Below are 20815 nucleotides of genomic sequence, written 5' to 3' on the forward strand. Positions count from 1 at the left end.
AATGAGTTTTGGGGAATTTGGGGTTTTTAAAATAGGTTTGACTTTGTTGGTTAAATTTGGGGATTAATGAAAATTTCTATCTAGGCTGATTAATGTTTGTTTAGATGTTATAAGTTGTTCGTAATTTGTTTTGATGCTAATGTAGAATAAATGTGTTAGAATGTTGTTCTGATTCCAATTATTTGATATTTAATGAAGATATTTGTCCATATTTAGTTCACATTGTTTATAATTGCTTATTGTTTGGGGTGTAAACGAGCCAAGCCGAGCCCAAGATCCGACAGTTTTGACTTACGAGAGCTCGAGCTCAAGCTCGCTCGTTTCAAGCTCTTTTTCTAAAGCTCTGTTCGTGAGTTGTTTTTTCATGCTCGGGCTTGGCTCTTTATTATTTATTTATTAATTTATATACGTTTTTAATTACTTTTATACATTTTTGAGAAAAACCTTAAACAAGTCAAAGCTCGGTTTGACCTCGGGTCAAGAGTTGGTTTTTAGTTTATTTATTACTCGCTTAATGTTTTTTTGTTATTATTTACTTTTATTTGGTAACATTTTAATTATACAAGGACAAGGAGAAAATTGTTTTGGTTTCCTGTTTAGAGTTTATTTGTTCTCCAAGGGTATGCTACTATGTTTTACACTTTTAGCTCATAAACAAGAATTTATGTATTAGGTTCTTCTGTGGTTATTGTTCTCGGATTTATTGTAATAAAAGAATCGAACCTTGTTTATCAATATCATGCGCTTCTTTGTTTTAGAAGAGCAAATGTTTGACCAGTTCGGCCCCTTTATTTCATATTAGATCTAAAAATATTTTTAGTTACATGGACGGGTTGGATAATTTGTCAAATTGTGTTTAAATTAGGCCTCGGGTTGGCACATCAACACATATTATTATTTTGTCTGCTTTTAAAAATTTTATAAATAATTAATATTGTTAGTTGTGATTACAAAAAACTCTATTGTCATGATAAAGGGATATTTAATGCAAACTAAATTGATTTAAGAGTTCGTAAGCATTTTTAGCACGCGTTAGACTACTTTCAACTCGTTTGACCAGTTTTCTTTGATCTGTTTGACTTGATTAGGCTATAAAGCATATAAAAAAAATCCCGACCCAAATTTACCATATTTTTATATTAATTTGTTGAAATGATTCGACTAGTTTAGACTTTAGATAAAAACATAATAATAATTATGTAGCATGCATATTAGCTTCATATCTGGACCTGATAATAGCAATCCAGCTGGGGCTATAGGAATATTGCATGGGTTTCTTTTTGCCATGAGTAATATATCTAAAATATATTGCTGTTTTTTTTTTATTTTAAACTGTCCTTTTAATGTTGCAGCAGAAGCGGTATCGGAAACTTCAAAAGAATGTATAACGTGTGTGATATGTGGCAGGGTCCGCCATCGTTTCTGAGTTGAGTAGACATGAACTCAATGTGATCCTTGACCAAAAGGTTTATTCGATTTATTGATTGACCTGAAATGTATAACGTGTGACCAGAAGGTTCATTTTAATCAATTTATTCATTGGTGCAAAATGTATAACGCATGACAAAAGGATTATTTATCGAGTTATTCATTGACCCAACATGTATAAACTCTAAAGCTTGTCTTGTTATGATTTAAGAACATGCTTTCTTTAAATGAAGCCACTTTAATCACTCAACAGACTGTTGAAATTGGTTCTTTTGATAAATTTGTTGTATTATCATCTATTGTTAATGTTAATAGTGGTCTCACTTTGGTGAAGCAAGTTTGATCACCAAATCTTAGTTGAGAGAGAACGTAGGTTTGTGCGAAAACTTAAAAAAAAAGTGGAAGGGGTTCGGTGTAAGAATGGAAATGAAAATAATCAGATCAAAATGCACAATCACAGTTTTAGTTAAAGATGATACAAAAACATTTTTGTGAGAGTAATGGCACTTACAATGAAGTCCATATCCCCTTCCTTGTACTGAAGTTATACTTTTGCTGTTCGTGATAGTGAAAACTAAACTCCCAAATTTAAACTAGAACATATAGTCACAAAGTGTGTAGGGCTTGTGTATCAAGCCCACATGCCCAGTTTATATCTATATTCTATATATTGTAATCGTTAATTAAACGAAATTATCAATCATTCTTCTACGATGATATTAGAGCCACCTGAGGCTCTCCGCCGCCTCACACATATACAAACACTAGCCGTCACCGATTGAGAAAAACCTTAGATAGGGAGACGTGTTGCCACTGATGCCGCCCTTTCTGGCCACCGTTAGTTCCCCGTTCACTTTTGTTATTTCCACGTCTAAATGAAACCATGGTCTCGGTTCTAGATTCCAGCCATGATTCCTGGATTGTTTTTTTTTTTTTTTTGAGACAGTACTATGTTTCACCTGAAATGATAGCCCATGGCTCAACCCGTTAAGCTAACACATTAGCCCAAAGGCCCATTAAAAAAGGGGCTTTGGGCAGAGAGGTCACAAGAAAATGAGGATTTATTAGAGATATTTTCCCATATAGCCCAATACTAATAAGTTTAAGTGGTCAGCCCATTAGGGTTAGGGCCCACTCACCTACTATATATATATGTATGGAATGAAGATTTAGAATTGTTTTCTAAAAAAAACTCTCTAGAAACTCTATTGTCTATGTTGTGTAGGCCACGTGCAGGCATGAGTCTCTGCAGAGTATTTATTTCATTCTTTTTTCATCTCGATACCAAACTAATAACTTATCATCAATTTATTATCTTGTTATTCTTTACATTTTGTATTGTTATTTTACTTTATTTCATAAATCCTACCAAAATCAACTATTTGGTAACTGAAAATTAAATAATAAAAGTCGTGTTCTGGTATTTAAATAATAAAGAATGATATTGAATATTCTTATTTAAAACTTTCATATTTATAATATCTTTTAAAAAAAATGATAATAAAAATAGTGTTAACAATAATATTACATATAACAGATTTCTTGTTGAGGGCTAAACATATAAATTTTGGAGCAAAATAATTAGTTAGTCATTAAGTACAATCTCTAATGGCACCTATTCGAAACACCCGCCTTACTACTTTACTTCCCCTGTTTCATTTCATCACATTCACCATTTCTTTTTCATGTGTAAGTTGGATTATACATTATAATGTTAATTGCTTGGTCGGTTTATGTGGGTTTATTATTTAATTCGCCCAAGTTTTCTAAACCCTAAATCAAGAATCTTGATTCTAAAAGAAAACTTTTAACTGAAATTTAGGAAAATTTAATATTGAAATGTATAAAACGTATGATAGAAAATAATTCAAATCTAATTTACATGTTTTTTCTCTCGTATATTTTTGATTTAACATTAATCTGTGTGGGTAATTGACCAAAATTTTCAAAATTTGAAAGTAAACCCTAAAAATCTTGATTTTGCAAAAAGCCCTAGAATTATGGTTATGAAAATTAATTTGATTTTTGAATGTATGAATGGAAAAAAGAATAATTTTTTTATAATATTTTACATATTTTTTATTGTATGGAGATGGATGAAGTAGATGTTGTTGCTCAATATATGAGTCAACGAGAAAAAACACTTAAGGAGATTTAAGTAATTTGGTCGACACTTATTTAGAGAATTATAATCAAAATAGGTTGATTCTTTCGGTACTTCAAGTTAGTTTCAGACGGTGTGCCTTTGCAACATAAGGTTGCATGGATGATTTCTCAGTTTCACGAGTAAGTTGCTAATCATGAGCCTACTTCTTTAAAGCTTACTGAAAAGCTTGCACAAAACGTTGCTATGCTCGAAACCTCAGATTTACATGCAAAATCTTTTTGGAGCGCGATAAAAGCATTTATGGAAACATGACAGAATGAGGCCGGCGGAACTAACCGCTGTTGCTGCTCAATTTGTTAGCCAAAGAGAACAAACACTTGAGGATATGTAATTAAGTTCTTAAGTAAATGACTGTGTTCATGTTCATTTGTGCCCGTTCCATGAAAATAAAGGATCACAAACGAACACCAGTTAAAAGTTAAGGTGAACATCTAATTTAAATTCCAAAATAACATCAGCTTTACAATTACATCCAACATTTTAAAGCTAAACACCCTCCTATTGTTACATGTTGTAAGGTGATGTTGGTTATATTGTGTTTGACCATACAGAAATTACACGATACCTAACTTACATATTAGTTTATAAAAGTTTACCTTGTGTTGAATTGCTTTTTTAAAGTTTACTTATTACAAAACATAAAGTGTTAGCAGTTGTGATTTTTTGGTGATATATCGTAATACTGAACATTATAAAGTTTGTGATTTTTGTTTTGGTTACAATTATATATATATATATATATATATATATATATATATATAATACGAAGTTTTGTTGAAAAGCATAACATCTTTTGGATGTTAAAATGGTTATTGCTATGGCTATTAATTGGTTTGATACTAAATTAGTCTGCATTCTTCATAGTTATAAGTGCTTTATGATCTTTACTTTGATATTGAATTAGTATTTCTAGTTTCTATGTCATCAAAAGACTTTTTATACAATTGACTAAATTACAATTAAATTTAAATGAGAAAATTATGATTTGTCTCCCTGTGTAATATGGGCAAGAGCACGATGAACCACTGATTTTTAAATTGCGCGTGTTGAACCATCGTATTTTTCTAATTGTTGATATGAGCCACTACCGTTAGTTGACTGTCAATTGACTAGTGGATGATAAAAGTATTTTAGTAATCTTCTCTTAGTAAATAATAATAATAATAAACTAGTAATAATAATAATAATAACAATAATAATAATAATAATAATAATCGTCATCACATGTTATCATCCTCATCAAATGTTCATAATATATTCACACAGTGTCACAACCACCGCCATATATCATCGATCCACCTTTACAACCACCGTCATCTCAACATTTCGTTCGTCGGGAAGGCGACTAGCGGTGGTTTCAGAAACCACAGGAAGATATTAAGTCTATCACGTGTTTAAATCAGTCCAAAACACCACTGCCACTACCAACAATGACCACCGCAGCCGCCACTACTTGCAACCACTATTGCCGACCATCGTCGTCACCACTACATGCAATCACCATCGCCGCCACTACCTCCCACTTCCCCGGCTACCACCACCACTTGACAGTTACCCAGAATTACCACACCATCGTCACCATGAAATAGAACATGAACACATATCCGAAACATGAAATTAGTACAGACGAATCCGATTTGATATTAATATATTGTATTGACTAATTGATATGGAAATTGGGGAAGATGAAGTGTTTAAGGTGGTATTATATTTTTCATATTATGTAATAAAATTAAAAGATCAGCTTAGTTCACATGGTTGGCTCTATGTGTTAGTGAACCAGGGGTCTAGGGTTTGAATCCCAGCCTCCACATGATTTTGGATGATTTTTTAAACTAAATTAATGGCTTATGGGTAAGAACGTAATTTCAAGCTTTTTTAACGGATCAACAAACATTTGACTGATGGTAGGGGTCAAACTGAGCCCTCTGAAAAAATGTGAGGATTCAACACGCGCAAATTAAAAATCAATGGTTTAAGGTGATCACGCCCATATCACACAGAGAGGCAAATCACAATTTTCTCAATTTAAATTTACTATTATTTTTTAATATCTTATTGGTTAGATTTAGAGATACTAAACCACAAACAAAACTAACTTGGTCAAGTGTACAAGCATTATTCAATTTACAGTTCGCTTTCTTAATATTTTATTAGTTAGAGTTAAGAGATACTAAACAATAAATAAAATTAACTTGGTTAAGTGTCAGCTTTACATGTTTTATATGTCGGTTAAATGATTTTCTTAACATTGCTTTCGAAATTTTTATAGTTCGTTTTCACAATTACTGACACTTTTTTCATAATTAAAACATATCCTATCGTCATATGTTTTTATATCCGTGTTTCGATGTTTGATATTGTACCTTTAAAATATGTTTTTTTTTACTAATATGTGTTTACGAATTTGTGTTGGTACCGCCGATATCAACTGAATTTACATCGGCTCGCAGATGTCACGTGATTGTTTTTTTGTATACTGGTATTTGACAGATTGAGTTCATTGAGTTAGTTTTGATGTCATAACTCGATAAAGGTTGTTTTCACATTGACTTGTAGAGCGTTCATGGTTTAACATTTTTACATATGTTTATGTTTCTGTTGTTTAGTTTAACATCTCCGTTATGAAGCACGGGGTCCTAAATCCTATTATGTGTTAAATAACAACCTATGATTTGTGAGTATGCAACACTATTCAACTCCGTGGATACTTTCATGCCATAGTATAAGTGTCAAATACATAGGCTTATAGGGGGTGTTTGGCCTAGCTTTTTTAGCAAAGCTTATAACTATTTTTTACAAAATAAGCTTAATTTGGTGTTTGGTTTAGCTTTTTTAGCTTATGCGTATAAGCTAATTTTGAGAAGCTTACTTGAAGATGGTTTTTTAGCTCAAGGCCGGCTCCGGAAAGACGAAAAAAATTTTGGGCCAAAGGCGGACTTTTTTTTTGCCTTAAGTAAAAGAAACATTTTGTTGGGTTTAAACAATTTAATTATAAATGGGCTTATTTGGTTATGATTTAAGTTGTGTAAAAAACTTTTGTATAAAAATAAGTTTAACATTGTTTCAAATAAGACTATAATCCACAACCTTTTGGTTAGATGTCATACCTTTTTACCATTAGACCAAGCTAGTGGTTATGTAATTGTGTTGAAACATTGATTATACACATGTTTTTGATAAAAATACATATAATTTTTTTCTGAAAAAAATATTTCAGGCCTAGCGGTGTGTCGGGCCTGTGGTCGTCGACTACCCTGCCATGCCTCAAAGACGGCCCTGTTTTAGCTTATTTGAAGAAGATTATTTGTTTAAAAGGGTAAGTTACTCATTTGCCCTTAAATGTTGGTGGATTAATGATATTGAAGCAACTTATTATGATAAAAAATTAAAGAAAGGTGAATTTAATAACTTATTAAGACTTATAATCAACTTTTAGAATATAAGCTAATCCAAACACTTAAAAAGAGCTTATCAAATAATAGAAAATAAAAAGCTATGCTAAACACCCCCATATTTTTCATCTTTATACATGTCTTTTATCTTCAACCGCATTTGGTGGTTGTATTAAGCAAAGAAAAGGAGTTATGAAGATTTGAGTAAGGGATGGAGGGATGGTCAATGGTGGGTATATCCTTTTTGAATATGGTGAAAAAATGATGAAATTGTCAAATGGGTATTATGCAGCTTCTTTTCTGTTTTTCAAGTCTATAAAAGTATAATAATTTATAAAAGGTGCGTGTTAATACCTTTTTTATAGTGTTTTAGTCTTTATATTAAAATAATTTTTTTTATTTAGAAATAAAAAAAAATGGTTAATTAATTCCATTTGGTTTACCTAAATTACAATACGATTACCATAATGTTTTAGGTCTTGATCTAAATTTTATGAGTTGGCACGTACCAACAAGAGTGTGGTTTACGTATGTATTTCAGTTCGGTTTAACAATCCCACCACAACGTATGGGTTCAAAATACTAGTTATACATGATTTGCAAAACTAAGTTTCGTTAATCACACATCTAGTACCCGACATCAAAGTTTCCTATCCCAAACGTATCAACTTTGCTTCAACCAGCTACTAGCCCGACGCTCACCGACGGTGTGGTCTACGTTTACCAACTCTCGCAAGTCCTCCAATGCAGATCAAACAACCACCGATTTCAAAATCCGGTAGATCTAGTACAACTGAACCTACAAATCTTAAACGCATTCAAAAATCAGTAATTGTTGGTGGCTGGCAGTGGTTACTAGTTTAATGGGGGTATGAAAACACGATCACTTTTGGTTTGTTTATTAAAATTTGGATATCCAATTTAAAAATATCCGACATTCAAATGTACGAAATTTCAGATTCAGATATAGATAGTGAAATCTATTATCCAAAATACACAAATATCCAAAACTTAACAATGACAATAAAATCAATTGAAATAATTATCAACAAATAACCATAATTAAGTTTATTAAAATCTTGTACCCCTAAATATTATTTTCCCATTCTTTTAACATACCTCTCAAATATCAACTTTCCACTTTATAGCAATTTCAAAAAAACTTAAATAAAACCCAAGTTGTTAAACACTTGCATAATAACCAACTCACCAACTACCCTACATAAAAAATTACGAAACATAAAAAAAACCACCATACATTTTTAACCAAACAAAAGAAACCAGGGGTTTCATTCACAAGATCAAATCCATTTTAACTAACAAATAACAACATGCTACAATGATTCAAATCTAACTAAGCTTTAGCCTTCTTAGGAGACTTAGCCGCTTTTGAAGGAGACTTCGGCTCTTTAGCAGCCGCGGTCTTCTTAGGCAAAAGCACCGGGTTAATATTGGGAAGCACCCCACCATGAGCAATGGTTACTCCAGCCAAAAGTTTTCCAAGCTCCTCATCGTTCCTAATAGCCAACAAAACATGCCTCGGAATGATTCTATTCTTCTTGTTATCTCTAGCCGCATTTCCTGCCAATTCCAACACCTACATAATAATAATAATAATAATAACAAATTAACAATAATTTTAAGAATAATTAAAATTAAAATTTCCCAAATTATTGAAAAATCAAACTTACCTCAGCCGCCAGATACTCAAGAACCGCAGCGAGATACACCGGAGCACCTGTACCCACACGTTGGGCATACCGCCCTTTCTTCAAAAACCGGCCTATTCTTCCGACCGGGAATTGGAGACCAGCTCTGATTGAGCGGGTCACGGACTTCTTCCTTGGACCGCCTTTCCTTCCTCCAGCTCCTTTCTTCGCTTTTCCGCTGGTATCCATCTCTTGAAAGATTGTGTAGAAATGATAAATGAATTTGTTTGAAAGTTTGGTTGTGAAGAAACAATGTTTGATGTTGTTTATTTATAGTGACTGAGAAATGGGTTTGTTGGATTACGATCCGTTTGAGAGGAAATGGACCAATCAGAATGCGGTTTCTATTTTTAAATTTGTTTTAAGTTTTTGTTGGGATAAGTGAATTTTTCGTGTTCCCGCCTAAAGAGTTTGTTCCTTTTTCGTTTTGGTTTTCAAATTTCATCACTCTTGCGCTTTTGAAAATTCGTTTTTAAACGGTGAAATAATAATTTTTTTTTAAAATATTAATTAAATGATTACTTTTTCTTAATCAGTTATATATATATCATTTTTCATTCTTTTGCATTCGTCATCTTATCAACTTATTCATAATTCACCAACACCGCTCAACCTATGTTATATCTGTATTTTTTTCATTCCACATTTTTTTAATTTATTTTTAATACTAAATAAAAATTAAAAGTCCTAAACCAAAATAAATTTGTCACCAAAATAAATACAGAAAAATAGTGAGAATGGTTTGGGTCAGTTGCATGGATCCACACCTAAACAAATTACCCGATAACTATGATTATCATTTAGCTTAACAAGTAAAAGTAATTGCCTTCTTGAGTCAATTGCATGCTATTTAATCAATCATTTTATATAATATTTATCTTCATAACTCATAAGTTTGGCCAGCATAAAAGGGCAATTCATATCTTTTGCACCCCTTTTCTTTTTCCTACTAAGCCTAAGAGCTTGTTGTAATTGTCTCTCATCATTACTAATACTATCAAACTCCTCTAAGTCAATCTCTTCTAAAAATTCATCTTCATCATCTTGTTCATTTTCATCACTTATGTTAAAGTCCACAACTGCTCTATAATCATTCATATCCACATTTATATTATCATCTAAATAATTTTCATCTACTTTGTAATCATAATCATCCTCCTAACTATCATCAGAGCCCTTATCACTGCCAACAGCAGCCCTCTTATCACTCCCAAACTTCATCCCCCCCCCCCCCTTCAAACTTCATCATGTCCCTTTTAACATACAAATATTCCCTAGGATGTTGATTCGGTAAAAAATTAACAAGGTAATTTTGTGATCAAATTCGTATGTGAGGTAGATTGCTTTATCAAAAATATGGTGAACACAATGATTTGATTTCGAGGGAAAAAACCCTTGATCTTGAGAATCTCCGTCACAAAAAACCCTCGAACGGCGAAAACTATCACCGTCTATTTATTAATAACAAAAAGGTTTATTACAAGTGGTGGAGCTGATAATTGATCGATTGCTAAGTGTTACAATGAATTTCAGTAGCTATATGTGTAAGGTGTGTGTTCTAAATGATCAATTCAGCTCGGTTGTATAAACAAAAAGTCACAACAGAAATTCCGAGAAATCCAGGATAAACCCTAGACTAAGTCTTCCACTATCCATTGCTTCACACGTTCAAATTGATTGGCTTCAGAAGTAACAGTTGCAAACCAACGTCACTTAGTGGCACATTAAACACGTGGTTTTATTTGATCTTGTCTTAGATGTATGTTTACTTGTATCAGTGATATGATTTTATGCTTAATAACGAGTTTGACCTTGTCCTAGATGTATGTTTACTTGATCGATATTTTCATACTCTTAAGGGCATGTATTGGTTTGTTACCAGTTTGATTTTATTTTGTCAAAGTTTAGACTATTAAGCATAAACTAGTTCAGAGGAGTATAATAGTCGTTCTATATAGTTATTTATAGGTTCGGCCAAACAACACTTACTGGTTCAGAACTACTTAACCAGACATACCTCTTACTAGTTCAGCCCTTAATGGTTCAGCACTTGCCAAACAGCCCTAAGTATTTTTGTATCGTTTTCATTAGGCAACACAAGGTACAAAAGGAGTATATCAGATGATCAAGTTGTTTTTGCTTACAAGGTCTGCAAGGAGCCTATGTCTACGGGCGCGCAAACATAAGCTCCAGAAGACGGTTTGTTTTTTTTTAAATCTTTTTTTCTTTTTGAAAATTGCTTTTACATTATTAAAAAATAAGCTAATATCACAATCTTCACACTTGTTAAAATCCTACCAACACTCAATGTCCAACACCACCACCACCCACCGTCCGCCGCCACCACCACCCCCGTCCCTCGCCACCACCACCCACCACCACCATCCGCAACCACCACCACCCACCGTCCACCACCACCACCACCCACCGGCCGCCACCACCACCCATCGTCCGCCGCCGCCACCTGCCACAACCATCCACCACCACCACCATCGTACACCACCACCACCACCATAGTCCACAACCCACCACCACCGTTCATCACCACCACCACCCATTGTCGCCCACCATCACCGTTCACCGCCTTCCACAATCGTCTACCACCACCCACTTCAATAGCTCGTACACCACCACCAAATATATTAGCACTCTACATACGCTAAATTACTTCTGTGTACTGTAATATATATGATAAGTAACTAATTTTCAGCTTATGCAGGCGATATCTAGTTTATAAAACAAACAATATTATATTTTCATATTACAGATTTTCAGACCACATCTTCAGTTACAGACATTAAATCAGATAAAATTATATTGCAGATAATTTTTGTATTAAAAAAACAAACAACACCTAAGTTTTAAAACTCTCATTATATACCAAAACAAATCATATACCGATATGTATTTCTTATAAATGTACTCATATTCCTTCAAAATTTCTTTTCTTTTGGTTTCAGCAGCAAACAAAATGATTAATATTCTGGATAATACTTCCTCTGTCTCTCTACAAGTGACATGGTTTGAAAAACACAAAATTTAAGAAAATTTGAATGATTGTACTTTTTTCTTAACAAATGACTTTAATGCCCTTAAAGTATATAAAAAGACAAAATTTAAGAAAGTTAAATGATTGCACTTTTAAGGGTAAATATGAAAATAAATTAATAAAGTTTGAAAGTGTACATTTATAATGGGACAAACTAAAAAGGAAACGTGGACACTTTCAAAGAGACGAAAGGAGGATTAATCAAATCTAAAAATTGAATTCCAAACAAGATTTTGAAATTATACGGTATGAAAAAAAAATGGATATCTGAAAAGTTATTTTATCACTATACATGGTATGATATCGCGCATATCTCATGACTCATGGCTTAGATGAATGATTTGTTTCTAACATAGTGATAGTAGTATGGTTGTATAGGTATAGCACACCCAATAATTTCGAATACATTGTTGCACAACTGTTTACACATATCTTTGCACCATCCACATACACCCAATTTGAAATCTGTTTATAACCCTTATAAATCTTTGATGTTGGCGAATTGTATAACTTCCTTTTGCGGCATACATCAATTAAAGCACTAAAAAGTTATATGTGCTAGTAAAACTCTTCCATTATGACATTTCATTTCATAACCTTTTGAACTATATGTTAAGTAATCATAGTGTCGTATTGACAAGTTAAATTGTTAAGTTCTAATACAATCTGTATGCTTATCCTTAATTAAAAACTGGCTTGTCTCGTGAAAAACCCAGACACGTACGACTAATTTCACCTAGCCATCTAAACGTTAGTATAGAGATTAAGCGACAAGTTAAAAACTAATTTCAGCATCAAAATTCATGATCAAGAACAACCAAATCACATTAACAAATTCTTACAAGTAAAAATATATCAACGCTAAATCAAAACAATAACACAATTCAAATTATAATAAACCGGGTCAACCTAACATGCATAACAAACTTTCTAAGAGCTGGTAAATTTAGTAACCGCCTTGGTGCCTTCGGAAACAGCATGCTTGGCCAATTCACCAGGAAGCACGAGGCGAACAGCGGTCTGAATCTCCCGTGACGTAATAGTCGGCTTCTTATTATACCTTGCAAGCCTGGAACTCTCCTGAGCGAGTTTCTCAAAGATATCATTAATAAAACTGTTCATGATACCCATCGCCTTGCTCGAGACACCGATATCGGGATGAACCTGCTTCAAGACCTTAAATATATAAATCTTGTACGTCTCCACGCTCTTCTTCGATCTCTTCTTCTTATTCTTATCAACGCCACCGGATTCCTTTGGCAGTTTCTTCCCGGCTTTTGGTTTCTTCTCCGCCGGTGCTTTCTCGCCCGCTGGTTTCTTCTCTGCCTTTGGTGCCATTGGTACGGTAATTGAAATTGAAACCCTAGGGTTTGGAATAATTTGGGGATTTGATTGATTGATTGATTGTGTTGGTGGTTATGAGTTTTGGGGATTGGTTATACATATAAGAGAGGAACGGGTTTTAATTGGATGGCTTAGGGGTTACGCGGATCGGTGACGTGGCACGAGATGGACGGTTGTTGTTATTCAAATTAAATGTGAAGCGTTGATTGGATATTTTCGTTTTGAAAGTCACTCAACCGCCATTTTTACATTTTTTCTTTTTCTTTAAAAGGTAGCAATTGTATATATGTTATTTAAATAAAGGGGTGAGTTAACCTACAATAATAGGTTATCATACATTAGGTACGCGAGATCCTGCACCACCCGATCCTAATTGCAATTAAAACTACGCGGTGTCATAATTGTAATTAAATCAAAAGATACTTCTCGCACAACAGATCGTCACTCGCTGCAAGCCTTCAACCATAATCAAATCATCCACAAAACTAAAGCATAATCAAAATCGATAAACCCATTATCGCTGTAGGTTAATAATATTCAAATTGATCAAAAATTGATGATTTAATCAATCGAATTGATGTGTAAGAGGCTTTAGAATCATCAATCGATTATGGAATTGCAGAAATAACGCACTCAATCGAGCTCTGATTAGGGTTCAAAATATTATGTTTAAACGTTCTGAAACAAAACTGAAAACCTTTAAACGTTCTGACCAAAAAATTAAGAACATCTTTAAACGTTCTACTACATTTAAAGAAGTTCTGGGTGTTAAAAAAGGAACATCTTTAAATATTTTAATACTTTCTAAGAAGTTCAGGGTGTTTAAAAAAATTCAGAAGTTCTGATAAAGTTTAGAAGTTCTAAGAAGTTCTGGGTGTTCATACGTTCACTTGATATCATCATATTGTTTATACGTTATACTTGTTTATTCATTCTTTTAATACGTTCTACTTGTTTATACGTTCTGTTTATACTAACCCATCTTCAGTAACATCAAGCCTGATTTACAATTCATAATCGATCCCAAGTTAATAATCAGACTGTTTATATGAATAGTTAATACGTGTTACTTGATATCATCAGATTGCTTATACTTTATGTTAATACATTCTGTAAATACGTTCTACCATATCGTAGAACGTTTAAGCAAACAAACATGAATGAAACGTTTAATCACTTTATATAATATCTTATTAATAAAAAAATTCATCAATCAACAGTCAATTTGATAATCGATTATATTATATGAACAAACATGAAACGTATTAAAAGTTCTGCAAATGGGTTTCTGCGAACGGCTTATTTCAGTTCAATCCAATTGAATTGGTGTTTGCAAATAGTTTAATCACTTTATATAATCTCTTATTTATAAAAAAAATCATCAATCGACAGTCAATTTGATAATCTATTATATTATATGAACAAATATGGAACGTATTAAAAAGTTCTGCAAATGGGTTTCTGCGAACGGCTTATTTCAGTTCAATCCAATTGAATTAGTGTTTGCAAATAGTGTCGGTGAAGATGGTTGAATCGATGTAGCGTTTAATTAGGATGTAAACGAATTGAAATAATTTACAAGTTTGCCACTGCGTGTCTTTTGAAATCGGCGTTTAAAATTGTCGCGTACGTATTGTACGATAAGTTATTAGCGTATTTGATCCTTTACCTTTAAATAAATAGACTTTACTCTTTTGTTTTACTGTAGGGTTTGTGATAGGGGCTAAGGTGCTATTTGTTTTCTCATAGGTAAAATGTCTTTAGTTTGCGGATCAAATCTGTATGTATCTGCAACAGAAGAGGTGTGTCAAACCTCTGGAGTCTGCAAGAAGAAGACTGTTTGTTTTTTAACGTCTACAGGTTGCTAACAATTGCACTAGTAATAATTGAACTATTATGCAAACTAATCAATTTCTACAAACATTCAACGAATCAGTTTCTACAAAAAAAAACTTAATTAACATTAATCAACAACCAAACCAAAACCTCAATTAACATTAATCGACAACAAAACCTAAACATAAACAAATCCTTGTGTGCATATCAGTACATATATGGGGGATAGACGGCTCCAAAAGTGCCACCACGTCTGTTGCTCACTTGCTCCTCAGCGTCTTAGGTGTGACCACTACGGTATTTTTAGTACCGTGACCGGTCGGTACCGATACGGTACCGAACGCATCCCTAAAATAAAACGATTGAGACAGTGTGTTCAAGTTTGCCTAACACATGATGTAATTTTTTGGATTAAAGTTGTGTTTGAAAAATAACAAGATATTGTGGTTCACAGGCGATCCGAGAACATTTGATCACTCTATTGTGTGCATTTAGTTATTTCACTGTGACGCAAGGACAAGCGACTAATAAATCCAACACAAAGCAAGGTTTTTTTCCTTATACTCTTACTAAGAAACATCTTTTGCAATTGATCTTTTAGTAGTATAGCTATAAAATTGGAATTAGTTTTCAACAATTTTCCAATCATAATAAAATTGTTGAAAACCAATATGGCAATTGGAATTTCGTATTTAATATGGTTAATTTTGCAAATTTTTTCAATTCATAAAAACACCCCAAATATAACCATTACAATGCGAACTGTCTTTTTAACACCATATATAAACTTTGACCGATGTATTTTTATCTCCTAAACCACATAATTTGAACATTACAACGCCATCTATATACAATGTTAATATATCGTTTATATGTTAATATTATATATATATATATATATATATATATATATATATATATATATATATATATATATATATATATATATATATATATATATATATATATATATAATTATAGGGTAAGGATCCTAAGAGAACCCTTTGCAAATTGAGAACTTTGAGAACCATTTTGGACCACTAAAAACACATTTAGAAAAAATATTTAAAAAAATCATAAAACAAAAAATAATAAAAATTTGTAAAAAGTAAAAATACCAAAATTCTTATATTTCATTCCGGTTTCATTAAAAAAATAAAAAAAATTTAAAAAAAATAAAAAAAACATCGTATTATACACATATGTATAATTTTATTTAATCCTTAGTTACGTAATATACACATATGTACGGTATCATTTATCTTATATTATACACATGTATACAGAAAAAACATGTAAATATACATATATGTATATATTATACATATGTGTATATAATTTAGCTAAACCGAGTTTTTTTTGTTTTTTTTTTATTTTTTTTATGAAACCAGGATGATAAAATAAGAATTTTGGTTTTTTCACTTTTTTAATTTTTGTGTTTTTTTTTATTTTATGTTTTTTTTTATTTTTGGTTTCCTGTGGTTCAAAATGGTTCTCATAATTATTAATTTCAAAAAGGTTCTCTCATGATCCTAATCCTATAATTATATATATATATATATATGTTTTAAGTAGAATTATTGTTAATTATATGTTTTAGGTTTCCTGATTTTTGGATAAATATATTTTGTAGTTAAGTATGAAAGATAAACAACCTTTTCAGTCTCGAAAAAGGCCAACTACAGATTGCCACTCTAACCGTAAAAAAAAAAAACTGTTAGGGATAGGGATAGCGTGTCTTCTTCTGTTGCACATTCTTCATCGAGTAAATCACAATAGTCCAACAACCATTCTATTACATATGTTGACGACGGTGATTGTCTAGAGGTGTGTGAATATTGTGATGCGCGATTTTGGTTTGCTGAGCGTCTAAAGTCATCTTACTCTTCACGTCAACCCAAATACAACCAATGTTGTAAAAGTGGCCGAGTGAGACTTCACAGATTTAGGGATCCCCCAGCCATTTTGAAACAACTATTTGAAACCTTTACATTTCGTGATAACATTCGTGTTTATAATTCAATGTTTGCCATGACATCTTTTGGAGCGACTACAGATAACTCAATAAACATTGGTTCTGGACCATATGTCTTTAAGGTCACTGGTCAAATTTTTCATCGAATTGGTTCTTTATGTCCACCATTAGACAACCCACCTCGATTTCTTCAAATGTACGTGTATGACACAGACCATGAAATTGCAAACAGACTTTCTTTGTTTGGTGAAAATGCTTCATCATGCTTGAATGTTGACATTGTGAAATCACTCATAAATATTCTTGACGAACACAATGAGTTAGTTAAGCTCTTTCGTACTGCCCGAGATATTTGTCTTTCCTCAAATGTACCAGAATTTGTGATCAATCTACATACTTCATTTGGTGAAAGGAATTATGACCTTCCTGCTCCTGGTGTTATTGGTGGTATAGTTTTCGAAGGTCAACCAAATTCCTCAAAATTTGACATAGTAATTCATATGAAAGGTGACTCGCCTAAACGTATAAGCAAACTACACTCTTTATATATGGCGTTGCAATATCCATTGTTGTGTGTGTACGGTGAACAAGGCTGGCATCCTAAACTTCGTTTGATTAATGATAGCACACGTTGTCGCCAACTTACCATGAACATGTTTTATAGCTATCAATTACATGATAGATTCAATTGTTACACTTTATTACTTATGGGTGGACGTCTGTTTCAACAATACTTGGTTGATGCTTACCTATGTATTGAACAAAACAGGCTAGATTATATATTAACCCATCAAAGTGACTTTAAAATTGAATATCTGCAAGGTATTCATGATGCGTTATTACGGGGTGATACTCTCGGTCTTGATATTGGTAAATGAACTATATTACCCTCTTCATTTACCGGTGGCCCTCGATACATGTATAAGCATTACCAAGATGCTTTAGCTATTTGTCGGGTATATGGAAATCCACAATATTTTTTAACATTCACCTGTAATGTCAAATGGCCTGAGATTACACGACATTTAGCAACCACACCATTACTTAAAGCCCATGATAGACCAGACATTATTGCAAGAGTATTCAAAATTAAGGTTGATGCACTCATTCAATACTTGAGATCCGGCATTCCTTTTGGTGATGTTGCAGCAGGTATATTTACTAATTACCCCTTTCTAATTTTACAAATAATCTATTCTAATCCTTTTCATTTCAATTTGTTTCCCAGATTTGTATACAATTGAATTTCAAAAAAGGGGTCTTCCACATTGTCATATACTTTTATGGGTAAAACCACCATACAAAATCCGAACATCAAAAGAAGTTGACAATTATATATCTGCACAAATACCTGACCCTAAATCACAACCAGAACTTCATAAGGTTGTTACTAATTTTATGATCCATGGATCATGTGGATTACCGAGGCCCAATGCTCCTTGCATGAATAATAACATTTGTTCAAAGAACTTTCCTAAAAGTTTTGAGTCAAATATAGATAAATTTTCAGATAAAGTAATTATTTGCCCGAAAAATAAAACTGCCGATGAGATCAACAACATCATTCTAAACATGTCAGAGCACCCTGCAACAACCTATTCAAGCTTTGAATCAGTTCTTCCTAACGCAAATTCTCCTGCAGATACTGAACTTCTTTATCCAATTGAATACTTAAATGGTTTAAACTTCAATGGATTGCCACCTCATGCATTGACTTTGAAAGTCAACACGCCAATAATCTTGCTAAGGAATATAAAACAAGCGGATGGTCTTTGTAATGGAACTAGACTCATAATAACTAAACTTTTTACAAAGATTATAGAGGCTAGAATAATAAATGGCACAGCTACAGGTCATTGTGTATACATACCACGCATAACATTTGTCCACAAACAAAAAGAACTACCTTTCGCATTCAAACGAAGACAATTTCCGATAAAGGTATGTTATGCAATGACTATAAACAAAAGTCAAGGTCAATCGTTAAACAAAATAGGTGTGTACTTACCTGAACCAGTCTTTAGTCACGGACAACTATATGTCGCCCTTTCTAGAGCAACTTCTATTGACTCCTTAAAAGTACTCATACTTCCGCATGAAGATAACCCTCCAATGATAACAAATAATATTGCATTTTCATCATTCCTTGATAATATTCATTGAAACAAGGTATAATAAAAATAAATACTATTTATTACTTAATTGTTTTTATTTAATTTAAATTTAAATATAGAACAAATCTTAACTATTGTTTTGTGATGACTGCAGGTTAATGATTATGGGGTCTAGAAGCATCTCTACTATCAAACCAAATGATAACGCACAACCAATAGATGTTAGGGTCATAAGAAAATGGAATTTCTTTGGCCTTAGGAACGAACGCAACTTTTTGTTTGTTGACAAATCAGTAAGTATAAATACATTTATGCACATTAAATTAATGCAATAATAGATCTACTTTAATATTTCCTTTTCTATTTCTATTTACTAAATTACAAAAAAAAGGTAGTACTAAATCCTTTGGTTACATTTCTTTATTTTGTTTATCCCGTATTATTATCAGATTGTTGCATTGTATTTTCCAATTTTGACATTTTGTAAACTTCTTTATTTAGGGCGATGCAATCACTGCAATTGACGATGCACGCGACAAAGATCTATATGAAGCAAAAGTTAAACTCCACTCATGCTACCGTATCTCCCAGTATGTAACAACCAAAGCAAGAAACACAACAAACATAGTAACACACCCAACCATCATCCAGCTAGGACGTGGCACTAAGTTTGAACAGATAGACGAAGCAGATTTCCCTACAAACTACTTTAACTTTATACCATATGATAAACTGGACGAACGCAAGTTTGATACTACCCATCTATCAGGTACTACTCACCCGTCTGAACATATAGATCATGACAATCTATTATATATATATGTATATTTAGATCCTGAAATAACACTTTGTAAAAAATTTAACAACTTCAGATTTTATTGGCCGACTAGACATCATTACACAAGATAAGAAAACAAAGTCAGACAAAAGACTGCTAAAATTTCTACTCGAAGACACGAGGTTTGGAAATCACAATTTCTTAAGTAAAGAACAATTGCTGACTAACAATATGCAAATTTTTTTCCTACGGTGAAAGAAATGTTGAGATTGCATTGTGGGAAGAGATCGCCAACACTATTGACAAACAATCACTTCAAGATGCACCTTTCCCCGACAATCATCGCTATCACATCAATGCGAGCTGACAAATACAAAACTACATACCAATTGCAATCAACATCTGCAACACACCTATACATAAACCCACTAGTCCAAGAAATTGCAAATTTAACTTCAATGTAAATCTTATCCTACAAATGTTTGATCCAATTAATAAATTTTTACCTGCAATAACAAAACCTATCACTTTTAGGTTCACCGCAAAGTACAATAAGAACACCATACATCTGCGTAACGCAATAACTTTAGCGGAACTCCTATCATATGACCCAATCGGAAATAGTGTAAGTACTCACTACTATTTTTATTTTTTTGTTGCAACATAGAAATATTATACAAGGGTTTTACTATTAAAATAATGGGTATAACAGATACATATATAAATACTTTTAAGTACAAGCAATGTTTATATATATATATAGGGATAGCAACGAGCCGGGTTTAGGGCGGGTATTGGTAATCCATCCCGTACCCGTTTGTAAAACTGTGTCCCATACCCGGCCCATTACCCGTCGGGTACGGGCATGGGATATATATTATATATATATATATAATTAATGGTTTATATAACTATTTAATCGCAGGAAATATACTTCACATGCATTGCTTCAATCACACACTTCACCAACCAAAAAACTTGGTTTTATAAAGGTTGTCCTGCATGCAACAGTAGACTATC

At 32.7% G+C, this 20815-nt stretch overlaps 2 protein-coding genes across 2 annotated transcripts; both read right to left on the minus strand.

Annotated features, from left to right (window-relative positions):
* Nucleotides 1-8237: 8237 nt before the first annotated feature.
* Nucleotides 8238-8930, minus strand: LOC143583153 (histone H2A). Its single transcript, XM_077065542.1, has 2 exons — nt 8682-8930; nt 8238-8587 (listed from the first exon to the last, which is right to left on the minus strand). The coding sequence occupies exons 1-2, from the start codon at nt 8886-8888 to the stop codon at nt 8345-8347; spliced, it is 450 nt and encodes a 149-aa protein (XP_076921657.1). The 5' UTR covers nt 8889-8930; the 3' UTR covers nt 8238-8344.
* A 3743-nt stretch (nt 8931-12673) lies between these two features.
* Nucleotides 12674-13320, minus strand: LOC143583155 (putative histone H2B.1). Its single transcript, XM_077065543.1, has one exon. It carries the CDS (start codon nt 13084-13086, stop codon nt 12679-12681), a length of 408 nt encoding a protein of 135 aa, XP_076921658.1. The 5' UTR covers nt 13087-13320; the 3' UTR covers nt 12674-12678.
* Nucleotides 13321-20815: the final 7495 nt, after the last annotated feature.

The sequence above is a fragment of the Bidens hawaiensis genome, unplaced genomic scaffold (assembly GCF_021521415.1).
Source record: "Bidens hawaiensis isolate Kalapana, Puna unplaced genomic scaffold, B.hawaiensis_p1.1 tig00032149_1, whole genome shotgun sequence".
In the NCBI taxonomy this organism is placed as follows: Eukaryota; Viridiplantae; Streptophyta; class Magnoliopsida; order Asterales; family Asteraceae; genus Bidens; species Bidens hawaiensis.